This window comes from Rhinoraja longicauda, chromosome 16 (assembly GCF_053455715.1).
Source record: "Rhinoraja longicauda isolate Sanriku21f chromosome 16, sRhiLon1.1, whole genome shotgun sequence".
Taxonomy (NCBI): domain Eukaryota; kingdom Metazoa; phylum Chordata; class Chondrichthyes; order Rajiformes; family Arhynchobatidae; genus Rhinoraja; species Rhinoraja longicauda.
The window spans coordinates 228,714-248,732 of NC_135968.1; the positions used below are offsets into that span (position 1 = coordinate 228,714).

At 54.2% G+C, this 20,019-nt stretch overlaps 1 protein-coding gene and 1 pseudogene across 2 annotated transcripts in view; one reads left to right on the forward strand and one right to left on the reverse strand.

Moving 5' to 3' along the window:
• The window catches only part of LOC144601059 (uncharacterized), a 43,546-nt pseudogene extending 23,527 nt beyond the window's left edge, over positions 1–20,019 (forward strand). The window contains exons 3-5 of the transcript XR_013548233.1: positions 993–1,730; positions 16,934–17,302; positions 18,859–20,019. The product of XR_013548233.1 is annotated as an uncharacterized LOC144601059 (transcript). The remainder of the gene's footprint in view (positions 1–992; positions 1,731–16,933; positions 17,303–18,858) is intronic.
• Positions 8,503–14,390, reverse strand: LOC144601027 (uncharacterized). Its single transcript, XM_078412954.1, has 2 exons — positions 13,434–14,390; positions 8,503–10,588 (listed from the first exon to the last, which is right to left on the reverse strand). The coding sequence occupies exons 1-2, from the start codon at positions 13,718–13,720 to the stop codon at positions 10,000–10,002; spliced, it is 876 nt and encodes a 291-aa protein (XP_078269080.1). The 5' UTR covers positions 13,721–14,390; the 3' UTR covers positions 8,503–9,999.

Consider the following 20,019-nt stretch of genomic DNA (forward strand, 5'->3'; position numbering starts at 1 on the left):
GGGGAAGGCCGCACCGACCTGGAGGCGCCAAACATCCGGGCACCGCACTGATCCTCCCACCCGCGCGTGAACCGCCCTGCGCCGTGACGTCACACTCACGCGCCATGACGTCCCGCCCCTTTCACGGCGCAGGGCGGACGTGAGGGCGGCTCGGCGCGGTGCCCGGATGCTCGGCGCCCCCAGGTTGGTGCGGCCCCCCCCCCACTTCCCTCTCCGCTGCTCCCCCTCCCCTCACTTTCACCGCCCTCGTCCCCCTTCCCCCCCCTTGCTTCCTCACCAACTCTCCCTCTCTTATCCCTCTCCCCACAGCCCCTCTCCCCTCCTTCCCCCACTCTACTCCCCATCCCGCCCCCTGCAGGAGGGGAACAGGGTCAACAAGCTAGCAAACAGGACATCATGGGGAGGGGGGGGGGGGGGGGGGGAGGGGGGGGGGGGGGGAGGGGAGGAGCCGCCTGCCCTGCGCCGCGACGTATTTTTTCACCGGCACTTTGAGTCTATCTTTGGCAGACACAAGGAGCTGCAGATGCTGGTTCAAACACAAAAAGCCACAGAGTGCTGGAGTAACATAGCAGGTCAGGCAGCATCTCTGGTCAACGTGAATAGGCGACGTTTCAGGTCTGCAGAAGGGTCGTGACTCCGCAGACGATGCCCGACCCGCTGAGTGACTCCAGCACTCTGTGACTTTCTTCTCATGATGCATGCCGGCCCCCAACACGTGACTGTGCCATGGCAGGGACGGTAACGTCATGGCGCGGTGCGTGCGGGTGCAAGCACTAGTGATGCTCATGTGTTAGTAATATCCTGTTTGCCAGCTTGTTGACCCTCTGTGTTCCCCTCCTGCAGGGTTTAGGAGCCGTTGCTGTGGATGGAGAGACGGAGATGTGAGCGGCCATTCAGAGCGGCCAGGGTGCCGGTGAGCTCCTCCCTCATCTGCTCGGTGTGCAGACTGAGTTTCAGCGGAGGACCACATGACGGAGCCCAATAAAGAGAAGCGTTTTGTGTGCGACGTGTGCGGCAAGGCCTGGCAGCAGCCGAGCCAGCTAGAAACCCACCAGCGGGTGCACACGGGAGAACGCCCCTTCGACTGCTCCGACTGCAGCAAGACCTTCAAGGCGGCTCAGGACCTGAAGATCCACCGGCGGGTGCACACGGGTGAGAAGCCCTACACCTGCTCCACTTGCGGCAAGAGCTTTGCCCAGTCGTCGGGGCTGAGGCAGCACCGGCGGGTGCACAGCGGTGAGCGGCCCTTCACCTGCTCCGACTGCGGCAAAAGCTTCAAGTCGTCGCCAGAACTGAAGGTGCACCGGCGCCTGCACACCGGGGAGCGGCCCTTCACCTGCAGCGACTGCGGCAAAAGCTTCAAGTCGATGCCAGAGTTGAAAGGGCACTGGCCCCTGCACACCGAGGAGCGCCCCTTCCCCTGCGCCCAGTGTGGCAAGGGCTTCACCCATCCCTCCAGCCTGCTGCAGCACCAACGCATCCACACCGCTGAGCGCCCCTTCACCTGCGCCGAGTGCGGGAAGGGATTCACCCAGTCCTCCACGCTGCTGGCACACCAACGCATCCACTCCGGCGAGCGCCCCTTCACCTGCGCCGACTGTGGCAAGGGCTTCACCCAGTCCTCCACGCTGCGGGTGCACCAGCGCACCCACACCGGCGAGCGCCCCTACATCTGCACCCAGTGTGGCAAGAGCTACACCAGCTCCTCCAAGCTGCTGAGGCACCAGCGGGTGCACGTTGGCCACCGTCCCATCCCCAGCCCCGTGAGTGGCGAGCGCTTTGCCGTGGCCTCCCACGCCCTGCCTCACCAGTGCGTGCACACCAGTGGCCAGCCCTTCGACTGCTAGTACTGCGGTGAGGCGTTTGACAGCTCGCGGGGGCTGCAGAAGCACAGGCGGGCCCACGCCGGCGAGCGGCTCTTTCCACCGCGGCAAATGTTTCAAGAGCACACGGGCTGCGGGAGCACCAACGGATACACACCGGAGAGAGACCCTTTGAGTGCGCCGAATGTGGCAAGGGTTTCACCCGCATGTTCAGCCTGTGTTGCAGCACCAGAGTACCCACAGCGGTGAGCATCCGTTCCCCTGCCCGTCCTGTGGTCAGGGCTTCACAAGCCTGGAACACATGCTGTAGCAGCGGCGGGTCCACACCGGCGAGCGCCCCATCTCCTGCCCGCTCGGTGGCACGGCCTTTTCACGCTCCTCCAGCCTGCTGGCACGCCACACCATGGATAGGCGCTGTTTATGGCGACACAAAATGCTGCAAGGAATGGGTCACGTTTCAGGTCGAGACCCTCTTCAGTCTTGACCTGAAACATCACCCATTCCTTCTCTCCAGAGACACTGAGTTACTCCAGTATTTTGTGTCCTTTTTTGTAAACAAGCATCTGCAGTTCCTTGTTTTGAAACCATTCTGGTAAACCCTCTCTGCACCTTCCCCAAAGCCTCGACATCAGTCCAGTAATGGTGTGACCAGAACTGTATGCAATACTCCAAATGCTACCTGACCAATATCCCTTAAAGCTGCACGTATACATCCTTATCTCACACCCTTTTAACTGTTTGTTTTCTCTCGCCTCTGTCACTCACTCCACTCATCTGCCGATCACCCCCTCATCTGTTACCATAGTGTCAGTCTGAAGTTGGCTCCTGACATGAAACGTCACCTATCCATGTTCACCGCAGATGCTGGCTCACCTGCCGAGTTACTAAAGCACTTTGTGTAGTCATAGAATGATACAGCGTGGAAACAGGCCCTTCGGCCAAGGTCCCAGCTGCACTAGTCCCACCTGCCCCTCGTTTGGTCCATATCCCTCCAAACTTGTCCTATCCATGTACCTGTCTATGAATGTTTTTAAACATTGGGATAGTCCTAGCCTCAACTACCTCCCCTGGCAGCTCGTTCCATTCCACGCTTTGTGTGAAAATGATACCCCTCAGAATCCTATTAAATCTTTTCCCCTTCACCTTGAACCTCTGTCCTCTGGTCCTCGATTACTCCACTCTGGGGAAGAGATTCTGTGCCTCTAACTAAATTGTGTTCTCTGCCAAATTCCAGCATCTGCAGTTTCTTGTGTCTCCCTCACCTATATCCATCTATCACTTCTCAACCTGAAACGTCACCCATTCCGTCTCTCCAGAGATGCTGCCTGTCCCGCATTTTGTGTCCACCGACCACCTGCCAGGCTTTGTCCAGCCCCCATCTCTCATTTCCAGCTTCCTCCCCCCACCCTCTCCGATCAGTCTGAAGAAGGGTCCTGACACAAAACTTTGTCTGTCCATTCTCTCGAAAGCGGTGGAGGAACTCAGTGGTTCAGGCCGCATCTGTGGAGGGAAAGGAATCTAAGGCGACCACTCCCACCTCTCCTTCCCAACTTTCTCCACCCCCCACACCAAGCAGTCTGAAGAAGGGTCCTGACCTAGAATGTTGCCTGTCCGTGCTCTCCATAGGTGCAAGTTACTCCAGGAGATTGTGTCTCTTTGTAAACCAGCATCTGCTGTTCCTTGTACCTAGACTAGGCGTGCATTTCACCCGACACTTGCGCTCGGTCCGGCAAGGCCTGCTGGATCTCCCGGTTGCCAAACATTTTAACTCCCCTTCCCACTCGCACACTGGTCTTTCTGTCCTGGGCTTCCTCCATTGCCAGAGTGAGGTTCTGGAGGAATAGCACCTCATAGCTCAGAGGCCAATGACATGAACATTGAATTCTCCAAATTAAGGAGACACCCCCCACCTCCTAATCAAGTCCTGGAGTCTGTCCCGACCCCATCTGTTTGTTCCAGCTTTCTCCCCCGACTCCATCAGTCCAAAGAGGGGACCCGCCCCGACACGTCGCCTGTCCATTCCCCTCCAAAGTGCCGGTAGAATTCAGCCATCTGCGGTTGGAGATGGATGGAGAAGTGTTCCTAATATCAGCCCCCCTTGGCCCTGTCGAGGAGCAGACAATCAACAGTACTGGCATCTTCTCATTCATACTGTACCCGAGTGAAAATGTAAAATGTGGGTCAAGCTGCCAACAGCCGACTGCTCACAGTACCAGCTGGATGCGACTGGCCCGAAAACCTAACGGCATTTTAAAGTGTTTTTTTTTAAATGAAAGTCTTGACGCATTTGTGCCTACGTAACAAATAAAGCAAGTTTATCCTGACATCACGGTGTTCTTCGGAAATCTTCAGAATACATGTTGTGCTATCAGTAATGAAAGAAGATGCCAGCCATCTCCAGAAATGATCAGAAATTATTCTCACCTCCATGCATATCTGTAGCCGTAGGGCAGTCGGACACCTCCCCACTACTTCAAAGATTGTTCCTGCAGTTGGGAATATCGTTTGGCCGCTGTTGTATTTTATTTGTTTAATGGAACGAATGAATGAATGAATGAATAAGTTTATTGGCTAAGTATGTACACATACAAGGAATGTGCCTTGATGCTCCACTCGCAAGTAACAACACAAACATACGGTAAAAAAATAAGAATAAAGCATAAAACCATTAAAACATTAAGAATACAACATTATGGTTTAAACGTGAGAGTGAAACAAACCAGAGCAAAAAGAGACTACAGACATTTAGTTATTGAGTAGAGCTACTACTCACGGAAAAAAAGCTGCTTTTATGACTGGTTGTGGCTGCTGTGACAGTCTGGAGTCGCCTTCCAGAGGGATGTGCTTCAAAGAGTTTGTGGCCAGGGTGAGAGGGGTCAGAGATGATCTTGCCCGCTCGCATCCTGGTCCTTGCAGTCTACAGTTTGTCAATGGGGGGAAGGTTGCAGCCAACAACCCTCTCAGCTGATCGAATGATTCGTTGCAGCCTCTGGGTGTCGTGCTTGGTGGCTGAGCCAAACTAGACCATGATGCAAACTTGCTGATCATGCCCTGTACGTTGACATCCAGATCATTTATGTAGATTACAAACAGTAAGGGACCCAACACCGATCCCTGCGGCACCCCACTGGACACCGGCCTCCAGTCACAGAAGCACCCTTCTACCATCACCCTCTGCCTTCTGTCACTAAGCCAGTAATTTTGCCACGGTGCCCTGGATCCCATGGGCTCTTACCTTCTTGACTAGTCTCCTGTGTGGGACCTTGTCAAAAGCCTTACTGAAATTCATGTATACCACATCCACTGCACTACCCCCATCTACCTCCTTGGTCACCCCTTCAAAAAATTCAATCAAGTTAGTCAGACACGACCTTCCCTTAACAAAGCCATGTTGACTATCCTTAATTAACCCTCGATCCTCCAAGTGAAGACTGACTCTGTCCCTCAGAATCTTTTCTAGCAATTTCCCCACCACCGATGTCAGACTCACCGACCTGTAGTTCCCAGGTTTATCCCTACTGCCCTTTTTAAATAATGGCACCACATTAGCTATCCTCCAGTCCTCCGGTACATCCCCTGTTGCAAGAGAGGCTCTGAAAATTTGTGCCAGAGCCCCCGCAATCTCCTCCCTTGCCTCTCTCAGCATCCTGGGATACATCTCGTCAGGGCCCAGAGACTTATCCACTTTTAAGCCTGCCAGAGCCTCCAGCACCGCCTCCCTGTCAATAGCAATATGCTCAAGAACATCACAACCCTCCTGCTCCATTTCTAAGTCCGCATCGCCCTCCTCCCTCGTAAAAACAGATGCAAAAAATTCATTTAAAACATCTCCTACATCCTCTGGCTCCACACACAGCTTTCCACTATGGTCCCTGATGGGCCCCACTCTTTCCCTCGTTATCCTCTTATCCTTGATATACTTATAGAACACTTTGGGATTTTCTTTTATTTTGCCCGCTAGAGCTATCTCATGGCCCCTTTTTGCTCTCCTAATTTCTTTTTTTAAGAACCGCCCTACACCTTCTGTATTCCTCTAATGATGTCTGTGCCTTAAGTTCTTTACGCCTTCCAAAAGCCCCCCTTTTTTTTCGAATCAATCCTACTATATCGTTCGGCATCCAAGGTTCTTTGGACTTGTTTGTCCCACCCTTAAACTTTAGGGGAACATGCTTCCTCTGTACTTTTTCAATTATTCCTTTGAATGACTCCCACTGTTCTGATGCGGTCCTCCCCATGAGAAGCTGATCCCACTCCACCAGGGCCAACTTCTGCCTTATCAGATTAAAATCGGCCTTGCCCCAATTTAGAAATTTTCCTCTTTCCTCTGGTCCCTCTTTATCCTTTTCCATTACCACCTTAAATATCACTGAATTGTGATCACTGTCACCAAAATGCTCTGCCACTGACACTTCAACCACCTGTCCGGCCTCATTTCCCAAGATTAAGTCCAATACCGCCCCCTCCCTTGTTGGACTTTCAACATATTGGCTCAAAAAGCCCTCCTGGATGACCCTTAGGAACTCTGCACCCTCAGGGCCCTTGACACTTTGGCTATCCCAATCAATATTCGGGAAGTTGAAATCCCCTACTATTACTACCCTGTTGTTTTCACACCCCCCCGAGATTTGCCTACAAATATGTTCTTCTATTTCTCTCTGACTGTTTGGGGGTCTGTAGTATACACCCAGTAAGGTGCATGCCCCTTTTCTATTTCTCAATTCCACCCAAATAGCCTCATTTGAGGAACCCACTAATATGTCATCCCTTCTTACAGCAGAAATAGATTCTTTGATTAATACTGCAACACCCCCTCCCCTTTTTCCCTGCTCTCTGTCTCTCCTGAAGATTCTATACCCTGGAATATTGAGCTGCCAGTCCTGCCCTTCCTTCAACCATGTTTCCGTAATGGCAACAATGTCGTACTCCCATGTGTTCAGTAACACCTTCAATTCATCCCCCTTGCTTCCAATACTCCTTGCATTAAAATAAATGCCGTTCAGACTTGCCCTACCCCATTGTGCTGGGGGAAATTTGTTCTGCCTCCCAATCTGACCAGTTTTTCCCTCTATATTTTCCTTCTCCTCACCCCCTATACTAGCTCCATGCTGTATCCCAACCCCCTGCCAAATTAGTTTAAACCCTCCCCAACAGTGCTAGCAAACCTCCCCGCCAGGATATTGGTCCCCCTCTGGTTAAGGTGGAGACCGTCCGGCCTATACAGTTCCCACCTTTCCCAGAAACAGGCCTAATTATCCAGAAAAACGAATCCCTCCCCCCTGCTCCAACTCCTGAGCCACACATTAAACTGCTCTATCCTCCTATTTCTATACTCACTAGCTCGTGGCACAGGGAGTAATCCAGAGATTACAACCTTAGATGTCCTACACTTCAATCCTCTACCTAGTCCTTTTTTTAACTCTCTTCCTAGCCCCCTAAATTCTCCTTTCAGGACCTCTTCCCTTATCCTACCTATATTGTTGGTACCTATATGTACCACGACCTCTGGCTCCTCTCCCTCCCCTTTCAGGATATCCTGGACACGCTCAGACACATCACGGACACCGGCACCAGGGAGGCAAACCACCATCCGGGTCTCCCGACTGGGTCCACAGAATCGCCTATCTGACCCCCTCACTATAGAGTCCCCTATTACTATCGATCTCCTCTTCCTTTCCCTACCCTTCTGAGCAACTGGGCCGGACTCCGTGCCAGAGGCCCGGGCGCCGTCGCTGCCCCCAGGTAGGCTATACTCCCCAACAACACCTAAACAGGAGTATTTATTACCAAGGGGTACATCCACTGGGGTACTCTCTCGTCCCTGCCTCTGCTCCTTGCCCCCCCTAACCGTGACCCACTTGTCTACCTCCCGTGGTCTTGGAGTGACCACCTCTTTATAATTCCTCTCTATAACCTCCTCACTCTCCCTAACCAGACGGAGGTCATCAATCTGCCGCTCCAGGTTCCTAATACGGTCCCTTAGGAGCGCCATCTCATCGCACCTGGCGCAGATGTGGATGTCTGGAAGACTATCAGACTCCCAGATTCCCCACATCCGACACCCAGAACAATAAACTGCCCTGGCACTCATACTCTCCAAACAAAGCCCCGTGCTCGGTTACTAAACCTACCGCCCGGCCGCTGCTCCACCCGCTCCAACCGCCCACCCAAAAGAACTGAGTGATCTCCTGGGAGAGGCGAAAAACCGGATAAAAAAACCCAGGCCAATTTGGGGAAAAAAATCCGGGAAATTCCTCTCCGACCCCAAGCTAGGTGATCGAAACTTGTCCGGGAGATCACACAGGTCTTACTCCTTACTATCTCCACACAATACTTCCCAAGCTGCTGCTACTGCTGCTGCTGCTGATTGCTGCTAAGTCATTGATGTATATTGTAAATAGCTGCGGTCCCAACACCGAGCCTTGCGGTACCCCACTAGTCACTGCCTGCCATTCTGAAAGGGACCCATTTATCCCCACTCTTTGCTTTCTGTCTGTCAACCAACTTTCTATCCATGTCCGTACCCTACCTATCAAAGTGATGATAAACGCAATATACAGTGCAGAACAGTGCAATTTGTGTTGCACAAAGCCGGGGTAGCACAGACGAGAGGGGCCGAAGGAACTGTCTCCAGTCAGGGCGAACACCAATGCTGTCCATGTGGAGTTTGCAAGCTCCCCCCCCCCCCCCCCCGTGGTGGAGTGGATGCGGGGCGGGGCAGGGGAGGCAAGCTCAGCCTTCCAAGCCTCAATCCGAGCTCAGCCTTCCTCCCGCGCATCCTAGCCCCGACGGGCCGAGTGCCGCTGCCATTCCTCCCTAGACAACAACTGAGGGGAAAAACACAGAAGAAACCTCTTCCACCCCCCTGAACCCCACAGGGAATTCCCCTGCCGTCTGTGAAATCAAACCTTTACAATTGTGCACGATCAGTTAGCATTTTTCTTTTTTTTAATATATACAAATGCTCCTCGACTTACGATGCTTCGATTTACGATATTTCAACTTTACGATGGTGCAAAAGCGATACACATTCGGCACGGTAGAGTTGTTGCCTTACAGCGAATGCAGTGCCAGAGACCCGAGTTCAATACCGAATACGGGCGCTGTCTGTATGGAGTCTGTACGTTCTCCCCTTGACCTGTGTGGGTTTTCTCCGAGATCTTCGGTTTCCTCCCACACTCCAAAGACGTGCAGGTTTGTAGGTTAAGTGGCTTGGTAAATGTAAAAATTAATCCCGACGCCTTTCGCCAGTGAGAAGAAGACAGAGGAATGACAAAGAGATGGTGACCCAGGGAAGGGGTATCGATGATTGGTCAGTTTGACAATAGATAATAGGTGCAGGAGGAGGCCATTCGGCCCTTCGAGCCAGCACCGCCATTTGATGTGATCATGGCTTATCGTTCTCAATCAGTACCCCGTACCTGCCTTCTCCCCATACCCCCTGACTCCGCTATCCTTAAGAGCTCTATCTAGCTTTGGACCTTGCATCCCATCCCAAGAATGGACACCGCATTGTCGACAGGGCCAAGGAGGGCTGATATTAGGAACACTTCTCCATCCATCTCCCACCACGGATGGCTGATCTGCTGAGTTCTAACGGCACTCTGGAGGGGAATGGACAGGCGACGTGTCGGGTCGGGACAATTCTTTGGACTGATGGAGTCGGGGGAGAAAGCTGGAAAAAAGAAATGGGGGCTGGACAAAGTCTGACAAGTGATAGGTGGACACAAAATGCTGGAGTAACTCAGCGGGACAGGCAGCACCTCCAGAGAGAAGGGATGAGACTGAAGTGGGTCTTGCCACACTCGGCGCAAACAAAGGGTCTCTCTCCGGTGTGTATCCGCTGGTGCTCCCGCAGCCCCCGTGCGCTTTAGACTTTAGTGATACAGCGCGGAAACAGGCCCTTTGGCCCACCGAATCCTCGCCGACCAGCGATCCCCGCACACTAACACTACCCAACACACACTGGGGACAATTTACATTTATACCAAGCCAATTAACCTACAAACCCGCACATCTTTGGAGTGTGGGAGGAAACCGGAGCAAACTCCGTACAGACAGCACCCGTAGTCAGGATGGAACCTAGCGCCGTGAGGCAGCAAATCTACCGCTGCACCACTGGGTGTTTAAGAGGCTTTTAGACAGGTACATGGATATACAGGGAATGGACGGATGTGGATCACTCTTGAAACGCTTGCTGCGGTGGGAAGAGCCGCTCGCCGGCGTGGACCCGCCGGTGCTGCCGCAGCCCCCACGAGCTGTCAAACGCCTCACCGCAGTACTGGCAGTCGTAGGGCTGGCCACTGGTGTGCACGTGCTGGTGAGACATGGCGTGGGAGGCCACTGCAAAGCGCTCGCCACTCACCGGGCTGGGGATGGGACGGTCACCGGCGTGAACCCGCTGTTGCCTCAGCAGATTGGAGGAGTGGGTGAAGCCCTTGCCGCACTGGGCACAGGTGAAGGGGCGCTCGCCGGTGTGGGTGCGCTGGTGCACCAGCAGGTGTTTGGAGCAGGTGAAGCCCTTTCTGCAGTCGCTGCAGGTGTAGGGGCGCTGGTGCCTCGGCAGGTTGGAGGAGTGGGTGAAGCCCTTGCCACACTGGGCGCAGGTGAAGGGGCGCTCATCGCTGTGCAGGCGCCGGTGCACCTTCAGTTCCGACGACGACTTGAAGCCTTTGTCGCACTCGGAGTAGATGAAGGGCCGCTCACCGCTGTGAACCCGCTGGTGCGTCCGCAGCCCTGACGACTGGGTAAAGCTCTTGCCGCAGGTCAAGTCAAGTCAAGTCAATTTTAATTGTATAGCACATTTAAAAACAACCCACGTTGACCAAAGTGCTGTACATCTGATTAGGTACTAAGGAAAGAAAAAAAAAAGAAGAAAAAAATAAATTTAAAAAAATGAAACATACAGTAGCACGCAAACAGTTCACAGCGCCTCCTCAATGAGCCTCAAACGCTAGGGAGTAGAAATAGGTTTTGAGCCTGGACTTAAAGGAGTCGATGGAGGGGGCAGTTCTGATGAGGATAGGGATGCTGTTCCACAGTCTAGGAGCTGCAACCGCAAAAGCGCGGTCACCCCTGAGCTTAAGCCTAGACCGCAGGATAGTGAGTAGCCCCAAGTCGGCCGACCTGAGGGACCTGGAGTTAGAGAGGGGGGTTAGAAGATTTTTGATGTGGGGGGGGGGGAATGTCCATTTAGGGCTTTATACGTGAATAGGAGGAGCTTGAAGTTGATTCTGTACCGTACAGGGAGCCAGTGGAGAGAGGCCAGAATCGGGGTGATGTGGTCCCTTTTACGGGTACCCATCAGGAGTCTCGCTGCGGCGTTTTGGACCAGTTGCAGGCGGGACAGGGAAGATTGGCTGATCCCAGTGTATAGGGAGTTGCAGTAGTCTAGGCGGGAGGAAATGAAAGCGTGAATGATTTTTTCTGTGTCGTCGAATTGGAGGAAAGGTTTGATTTTAGCTATGGTTCGAAGTTGGAAGAAGCTGGCTTTTACCACAGCGTTGACTTGCTTATCAAATTTTAATGCAGAGTCAAATATCATGCTGAGGATTTTGACATGCGGTTTGACTAGGCAGGATAGACTTCCAAGACTGCCTGTTATCGATTTGATGGAGTCGGGGGGGGCCGAATAGGATGACCTCAGACTTGCTCTCATTTAATTGGAGGAAGTTCTGTGCCATCCAACATTTTATGTCCTCAAGGCAGTGTAAGAGGCTGTTTAAATTTGACTGGTTGTTGGGTTTCAGGGGGAGGTAAAGCTGAGTGTCATCGGCATAGCAGTGGAAAGAAATGCCGTGCCTTTGAATGATTTGGCCAAGGGGGAGCATGTATAGAGAGAAGAGAATGGGGCCTAGGATGAAGCCTTGTGGAACTCCGCAGGAGAGGCTAGCTGGAGCAGAGGAATAACTGCCTATGTTGATGGCGAAACTCCTATCTTTGAGGTACGAAGCGAACCAGCTCAGGGCAGTGCCATCAATGCCAACCGCGTACCGGAGACGGTCAATAAGGATGGTGTGGTCCACTGTATCGAACGCTGCGCTGAGGTCGAGAAGGAGCAGGATTGCACAGTCGCCGGTGTCGATGGCGAGAAGCAGGTCGTTGTGTACCTTCAACAAGGCAGACTCTGTGCTGTGGTGGGCTCTGAAACCTGACTGGAAACTTTCCAGGATGGTGTATTGGTGCAGGTAGGGCACCAGTTGGTTTAGAATTGCCTTTTCAAGGACTTTTGACAGGAATGGCAGTTTGGAAATGGGTCTGTAGTTGCTAGGCAAGGTGGGGTCTAGGTTAGGTTTTTTCAGTAGGGGCTGGACCACCGCGTGCTTGAAACTGGTTGGAACAGTGCCAGTGGCCAGAGAACTGTTGATAATAGAGAGGATGCTGGGACCGGCTATTGCAATGACATCCTTCAGAAGGGCAGTGGGGGCAGGATCAAGGGGGCAGGTTGCAGGTTTCATAGCAGAGACAAGCTTTGCAAGGGAGGATAGAGTGACGGGTTGGAAGCAGTCCAATTTAGATGAACAGACTAGTGAGACAGCTAGGTCATGGGTGGGAGGGGAAATGTTCATTCTAATGTTCTCAACTTTGTTGGTGAAAAATTTAGCGAATTCATCGCACTTAGCAGGGGACCCAACTAACCTGGTACTGGGGGCGGGACATATGACAGAGGTAATTGTTCTAAATAGGACCTTGGAATTATGAGAGTTTTTGGAAATAAGGTCGGAGAAGTATTGTGCTCTAGCAGACTTTACTGCTTCCTGGTATTTGAGAAGATTGTTTCTCAGAATTTCGAAGGAAATTTGAAGCTTGTCACATTTCCACCTCCTTTCTGATTTTCTGCACTCCCTTCTTAGGGCTTTGGTGGTGTCATTGAGCCACGGCCGACCTTTGGGCTTAGGCTTTTTCATTTTAAGGGGAGCGATAGAATCCAGGATGGAAGAGCAAGTGATATTAACTAAAGAGGCGAGATCTTCAGTGCTGAGATGGGGGGGAGAGGCCTCAATGGTGCAGATGTTGGGGGCAGCTGTGAGAGCCTCGGAGAATTTACTGGCAGTCAATGAATTTATGTCGCGGGAGTAGCGAACAGGGAGATGAGATTTTGCGGGAGATAAAGGCAGAGATGCGTCAAAAATGATAGCGCTGTGGTCCGATAGACAGGCTTCAGTAGTTTCAATGTTGTTGATTGGGAATCCGGACGATAACACTAGGTCGAGAGTATGGCCTAACTTGTGAGTGGGTCCCATGGTGTGAAGAGTCAGATTGATGGACTCAACCAGGTGCATAAATTCACTCACAAGAGGCTTAGTGGGACAGCAAACATGAATATTAAAGTCACCAAGAATCATGATCTGGTCAAATTTGGGCAAAATGTTAGAAATCAGATCAGCAAATTGGGTGATGAAGTCCTTATGCATTTTTGGTGGGCGATACACAAGAATAATTAAGAGGGGATAGGCTAGGCCTACTTTAATTAGTTGCACCTCGAAACTGGAGAAATGATCAGCATTCAGGAGGCGGCAGTTGAAATGTTTCTTAAACACAGTGGCTAAGCCCCCACCGCGTCCGGAGAGCCTAGGCGAGGTGAAGAAGTTACAGGTGAAGAAGTTACAGGTGGAGCAGACAAAGGGCTTCTCACCCGTGTGCACCCGCTGGTGGATCTTCAAGTCATACATCCTCTTGAAGCACTTACTGCAGTCGGAGCAGCCAAAGGGCCTCTCGTCAGAGTGCACGCGGTTGTGCCGCAGCAGGGTCCTGTAGCAGGTGAAGTTCTTGCCGCACTCCGAGCAGTCGAAAGGGGGTTCTCCCGTGTGCACCCGCCGGTGGATCTCCAACAAGCATGGGTGCTGCCAGGCCTTGCCACACACGTCGCACACATAACGCTTCTTTTTGTGCCCCGTCATGTGGTCCTCCACCGAAGCTCAGCCCGCACATCGAGCAGATTGGGGGGGAGGGTCCTCACCGGCACCCTGGCCGCCCTCAAAGGCCACTCACGCCCCCGTCTCTCCGTCCGCAATGATGGCTCCTAAACCCCACAGGAGGGGAACACAGAGGATCAACAAGCTGACAGTGCTTGAAGAGGATAGGGGGTGATGTTGGGGGGGGGGGGGGGGAGGGGGTGATGAGGCTGGGGGGGTAGGGGATGAGAGAGGGGGGTAGAGTTGCCAACTTCCTCATGCCAAATACGGGACAAGGTGACGTCACAGCCCGCGCCCCACGTGACCTCGCCCAGCCGGCGGCCACGTGCTCCCGCTCCACCAATGGCGGCCACCCGGGCCGGGAGGCGGGTTGCTATGCAACATACGTTAGGCGTTGCTCGGGCGTTTGGGCCGACACTGTCCGGAACAGATAGACACAGATATTAACCAGCATCTGCAGGTTTTTGCCCGTCAGCGTTCGTGCCCACAGCGCCCCTACCCCTTCCCCGGGCCTAATACAGGACAAAGGCGGTCCCTTCTGAAAGTCGAGGGGTTTGGAGGGCGAGGAGGGAAGTGGAGGTCGAGGGGTGAGGTAGTGGGGGGGAAGGGTGAGGGGTCTGGGGGTGAGGGAGTGGGAAGGGGGGGAAGGTGGAGGGGGGGGGAAGGTGGAGGGGGAGTTGGATGTGTGAGGGGGGGCGCCGAACATCCGGGCACCGCCGAGCTCCCGCTTCTGGGGCGGGGGGTGCGGCTACAGCGAGGGGCGGGGTGCCGCTCGACCTATAGGATGCGCTGATCTGCGTCAGGGGGACGGGGACGCGGCTCTGATTGGGCGGACGCCGGGAGGGGGCGGTTAGCGGGTTCCTTGTGACGTCTGGGGCGGGGAGGCGGGACTCACTCCCATTGGCCACTGGCGCTGCCCGTCAAGTGGGGAGGGGTGGGACCTGGTGGCCGGTCACGTGAGGCGGGACGAGGCCTCCGCTCGCTCAGCGCTGGGAGCTCAGGTGGGAAACAGACGCGGTCGCTGCCGCTTGGCCCCGCGTATTTTCCCTCACCCCCTAGGGCGCTCCTGCGACCGCCGACCCGAGGAGACGGAGCACGAGGCGTGCGGGCGCGGGGTGGGGGGGGGTGGATGTGAGTGAATGAGGGGGGGCAGGAGGTCCACCGATTGCCGCGCCCTCTGGCGGCGGGAGGCCGCGACGCACCGTCGTTGTTCCTCTGTCTGCAGCGACCACTGTCATAGAAACATAGAAAATAGGCGCAGGAGTAGGCCATTCGGCCCTTCGATCCTGCACCGCCATTCAATATGATCATGGCTGATCATCCAGCTCAGTAGCCTGTACCTGCTTTCTCTCCATACCCCTGATCCCTTTAGCCACAAGGGCCACATCTAACTCCCTCTTAAATATAGCCAATGAACTGGCCTCAACTACCTTCTGTGGCAGTGAATTCCACAGACTCACCACTCTCTGTGTGAAGAAATGTTTTCTCATCTCGGTCCTAAAAGACTTCCCCCTTATCCTTATGCTGTGACCCCTGGTTCTGGACTTCCCCAACATCGGGAACAATCTTCCTGCATCTAGCCTCTCCAACCCCTTAAGAATTTTATATGTTTATATGTTTCTATAAGATCCCCCCTCAGTCTTCTAAATTCCAGCGAGTACAAGCCCAGTCTATCCAGTCTTTCTTCATATGAAAGTCCTGCCATCCCAAGGATCAATCTGGTGAACCTTCTCTGTACTCCCTCTAAGGCTAGAATGTCTTTCCTCAGATTAGGAGACCAAAACTGTATACAATACTCCAGATGCGGTCTCACCAAGGCCCTGTACAACTGCAGCAGAACCTCCCTGCTCCTATACTCAAATCCTCTTGCTATGAATGCTAACATACCATTCGCTTTCTTCACTGCCTGCTGCACCTGCACACTTGCTTTCAGTGACTGGTGCACCATGATACCCAGGTCACGTTGCATCTCCCCTTTTCCTAATTGGCCACCATTCAGGTAATACTCTGCTTTCCTGTTCTTGCCGCCAAAGTGGTAACCTCACATTTATCCACATTATATTGCATCTGCTATGCATTTGCCCACTCTCCTAATCTATCCAAGTCATTCTGCAGCCTCCTAGCATCCTCATCGCAGCTAACACTGCCACCCAGCTCCGTGTCATCCGCAAACTCGATTGAAGGCCGCGGCGGACCGTCGACAGCAACAAGCTGGCAAACAGGACATTACTAACACATGAACAGGGGGCAGGGGGGTGAGAGTGGAGGCAGGGGGTGAGGGGGGGACTGCACCGACCTGGGGGCGACAAGCATTCGGGCATCGTGTCGAGCCGCCCGCCCGAACGTCCGCCAGCCAACCGCCCTGCACAGTGACGTATTTTTTACCCAGCACTTTGTGCCCATCATTGGCGGACGCAAGGAACCGCAGATGCTGGTTCATACACAAAAAGACACATAGTGCTGGAGTAACATAGCAGGTCAGGCAGCATCTCTGGTCAACGTGGATCGGCGACGTTTCAGGTCTGCAGAAGGGTCGTGACCCAAAAAACGTCTGCTATCCGTATGCTCCACAGACGCTGCCCAACACGATGAGTCACTCTAGCACCCAGTGACCTTCTTCCCATGAAGCATGCCGCCCCCCAACGTGACTTCCCAAATTCCCCCTCCCCACTCCCTCATTCCCCCCTCGCTTCACCTTTCCCTCCCTCCTTCCCCCTGCACCCTCCGACCCCCTCACCCCCTACCCCCCCCACCCGCTAAGCACTAGTGATGTTCACAAGTCAATAATGTCCTGTTTTCCAGCTTGTTGACCCTCCTGCAGGGTTTAGGAGTCGTTGCTGTGGACAGAGAGACGGGGACGAGAGCGGTCATTGAGGGTGGCCAGGGTGCCGGTGAGCCCCCCCCCATCTGTTCGGTGGCTGAGCTTTGTTGGAGGACCACATGACGGAGCACAACAAGAAGAAGCGTTATGTGTGCGACGTGTGTGGCAAGGCCTGGCTGCAGCCGGGCCTACTAGAGACCCACCGGCGGACCCACACGGGAGAACGCCCCTTCGACTGCTCGGAGTGCGGCAAGAACTTCACCTGCTACAGGTCCCTGCTGCGGCACAACCTCGTGCACTCTGATGTGAGGCCCTTTGGCTGCTCCGACTGCAGCAACCGCTTCAAAAGGATGAATGACCTGAAGATCCACCGGCAGGTGCACACGGGCGAGAAGCCCTTTGTCTGCTCCACCTGCGGCAAGAGCTTTACCCAGGCATCGGGGCTGCGGACGCACCAGCGGGTGCACAGCGATGAGCGGCCCTTCACCTGCTCCGACTGCGGCAAAGGCTTCAAGTCGTCGTCAGAACTGAAAGTGCACCGGCCCCAGCACACCGGGGAGCGGCCTTACACCTGCAGCGAATGCGGCAAGGGCTACACCCGCTTCCACAACCTGCTGGAGCACCAGCTCATCCACTCCAGCGAGCTCCCCTTCACCTGCGCTCAGTGTGGCAAGGGATACACCAATTCCTCCAAGCTACTGAGGCACCAGCAGGTGCACGCCAGCAAGCGTACCATCCCCAGCCCGGTGAGTGGAGAGCGCTTTGCCGTGGCTTCCCACGACCTGTCTCACCAGTGCGTGCATACCACTGGCCAGCCCAACGACTGCCAGTACTGTGGTGAGACGTTTGACAGCTCGCGGGGGCTGCGGCAGCACCGGCGGGCCCACGCCGCCGAGCGGCTCTTCCCACCGCGGCAAACGTTTCAAGAGTGCCTGTCTAAAAGCCTCTTAAACACCCAGTGACGCAGTGGTAGAGTTGCTGCCTCACGGTGCCAGAGACCTGGGTTCCATCCTGAATACGGGTGCTGTCTGTACAGAGTTTGTGAACTGCGTGTGTTTTCTCCAAGTGCTCTGGTTTCCTACCACAATCCAAAGACCTGCGGGTCTATAGGCTAATTTTGGCTTGGGTGTAAATGCAAATTGTCCCCATTGTGTGTGGGATAGTATTAGTGTGCGGGGATCACTGGTTGGCATGGACTCGGGACGAAGGGCCTGTTTTCGCCCTGTACCTCTAAAGTCTAAAGTGCACGGGGGCTGCGGGAGCACCAGCGGATGGAGAGAGACCCTTTGTGTGCGCCAAGTGTGGCAAGGGTTTCACCCATATGTCCAGCCTGTGGCAGCACCGGCGTACCCACAGCGGTGAGCGTCCCTTCACCTGCCTGCTGTGGCAAAGCCTTTTCCCGCTCCTCCAGTGTGCAGGCACACCGCTACGTTGATAGGTGCTGTTTAGGTATAATAATAATAATAATGCATTACATTTATATAGCGCTTTTCTAGAAACCCAAAGACGCTTTACATATTAGATATAACATAAAGATAAATAAATAAACGAACAGAAAAGGATGAATAAGGTGGAGCGACGGTCAATGATTGAAGGCGGTGTTGAACAAGTGAGACTTCAGTGATGTTTTGAATGTGGTGAGTGAGGAGGAGTCTCTGACGGTTTGGGGTAGTGAGTTCCAGAGGGTGGGAGCAGCGATGGAGAAAGCCCTGTCCCCCCAGGATCTGAGTTTGGTCCGGATGGGGGGGGGGACAGGAGGTTAGCAGCAGCAGAGCGGAGAGTGCGGGTGGGAGTGTGTCTGTGGAGGAGGTCAGTCAGGTAGGATGGGGCCAGGTTATGGAGGGCTTTGTAGGTCATGAGGAGGATTTTGTACTGGATTCTCTGGGGGATGGGGAGCCAGTGGAGCTTGTAGAGGATGGGGGTGATATGGTCATGGGTCGGGGAGTGGGCGAGTAGACGGGCAGCGGAGTTCTGGATATATTGGAGTTTATTGATGATTTTTGAGGGAGAACCATAGAGGAGGCTGTTACAGTAGTCCAGACGGGAGGTGATGAAGGCATGGATGAGGGTTTCTGCAGCTGTGGAGGAGAGGGATGGACGGAGACGGGCGATGTTTTTGAGGTGGAAGAAGGTATACACAAAATGCTGCATGGAATGGGTAACATTTCGGGTCGAGTCCCTCTTCAGTCGTCACCCATCCCTTCTCACTGGAGATGCTGCCTGTCCCACTGAGTTACTCCAGCATTTTGTGTCCACCTATCACTTGCCAGGCTTTGACCAGCCCCTATCTCTTTTTTTCCAGCTTTCTCCCCCCACTCCATCAGTCCAAAGAAGGGTCCAGACCCAACACGGAGAACGCCCCTTCGACTGCTCGGAGTGCGGCAAGAACTTCACCTGCTACAGGACCCTGCTGCGGCACAACCTCGTGCACTCTGACGTGAGGCCCTTTGGCTGCTCCGACTGCAGCAACCGCTTCAAAAGGATGAATGACCTGAAGATCCACCGGCAGGTGCACACGGGCGAGAAGCCCTTTGTCTGCTCCACCTGCGGCAAGAGCTTTACCCAGGCATCGGGGCTGTGGACGCACCAGCGGGTGCACAGCGATGAGCGGCCCTTCACCTGCTCCGACTGTGGCAAAGGCTTTAAGTCGTCGTCAGAACTGAAAGTGCACCGGCCCCAGCACACCGGGGAGCGGCCTTACACCTGCAGAAATTGCGGCAAGGGCTACACCCGCTTCCACAACCTGCTGGAGCACCAGCTCATCCACTCCACACCAGCGAGCTCCCCTTCACCTGCGCTCAGTGTGGCAAGGGATACACCAATTCCTCCAAGCTACTGAGGCACCAGCAGGTGCACGCCAGCAAGCGTACCATCCCCAGCCCGGTGAGTGGAGAGCGCTTTGCCGTGGCTTCCCATGACCTGTCTCACCAGCACGTGCATACCACTGGCCAGCCCAACGACTGCCAGTACTGTGGTGAGACGTTTGACAGCTCGCGGGGTCTGCGGCAGCACCGGCGGGCCCACGCCGCCGAGCGGCTCTTCCCACCGCGGCAAACGTTTCAAGAGTGATCCATATCCCTCCATTCCCTGTATATCCATGTGCCTGTCTAAAAGCCTCTTAAACACCCAGTGGCGCAGTGGTAGAGTTGCTGCCTCACGGTGCCAGAGACCCGGGTTCCATCCTGACTACGGGTGCTGTCTGTACAGAGTTTGTGACCTGCGTGTGTTTTCTCCAAGTGCTCTGGTTTCCTACCACAATCCAAAGACCTGCGGGTCTATAGGCTAATTTTGGCTTGGGTGTAAATGCAAATTGTCCCCAGTGTGTGTGGGATAGTATTGGTGTGCGGGGATCACTGGTTGGCATGGACTCAGGACGAAGGGCCTGTTTTCACCCTGTACCTCTAAAGTCTAAAGTGCACGGGGGCTGCGGGAGCACCAGCGGATGGAGAGAGACCCTTTGTGT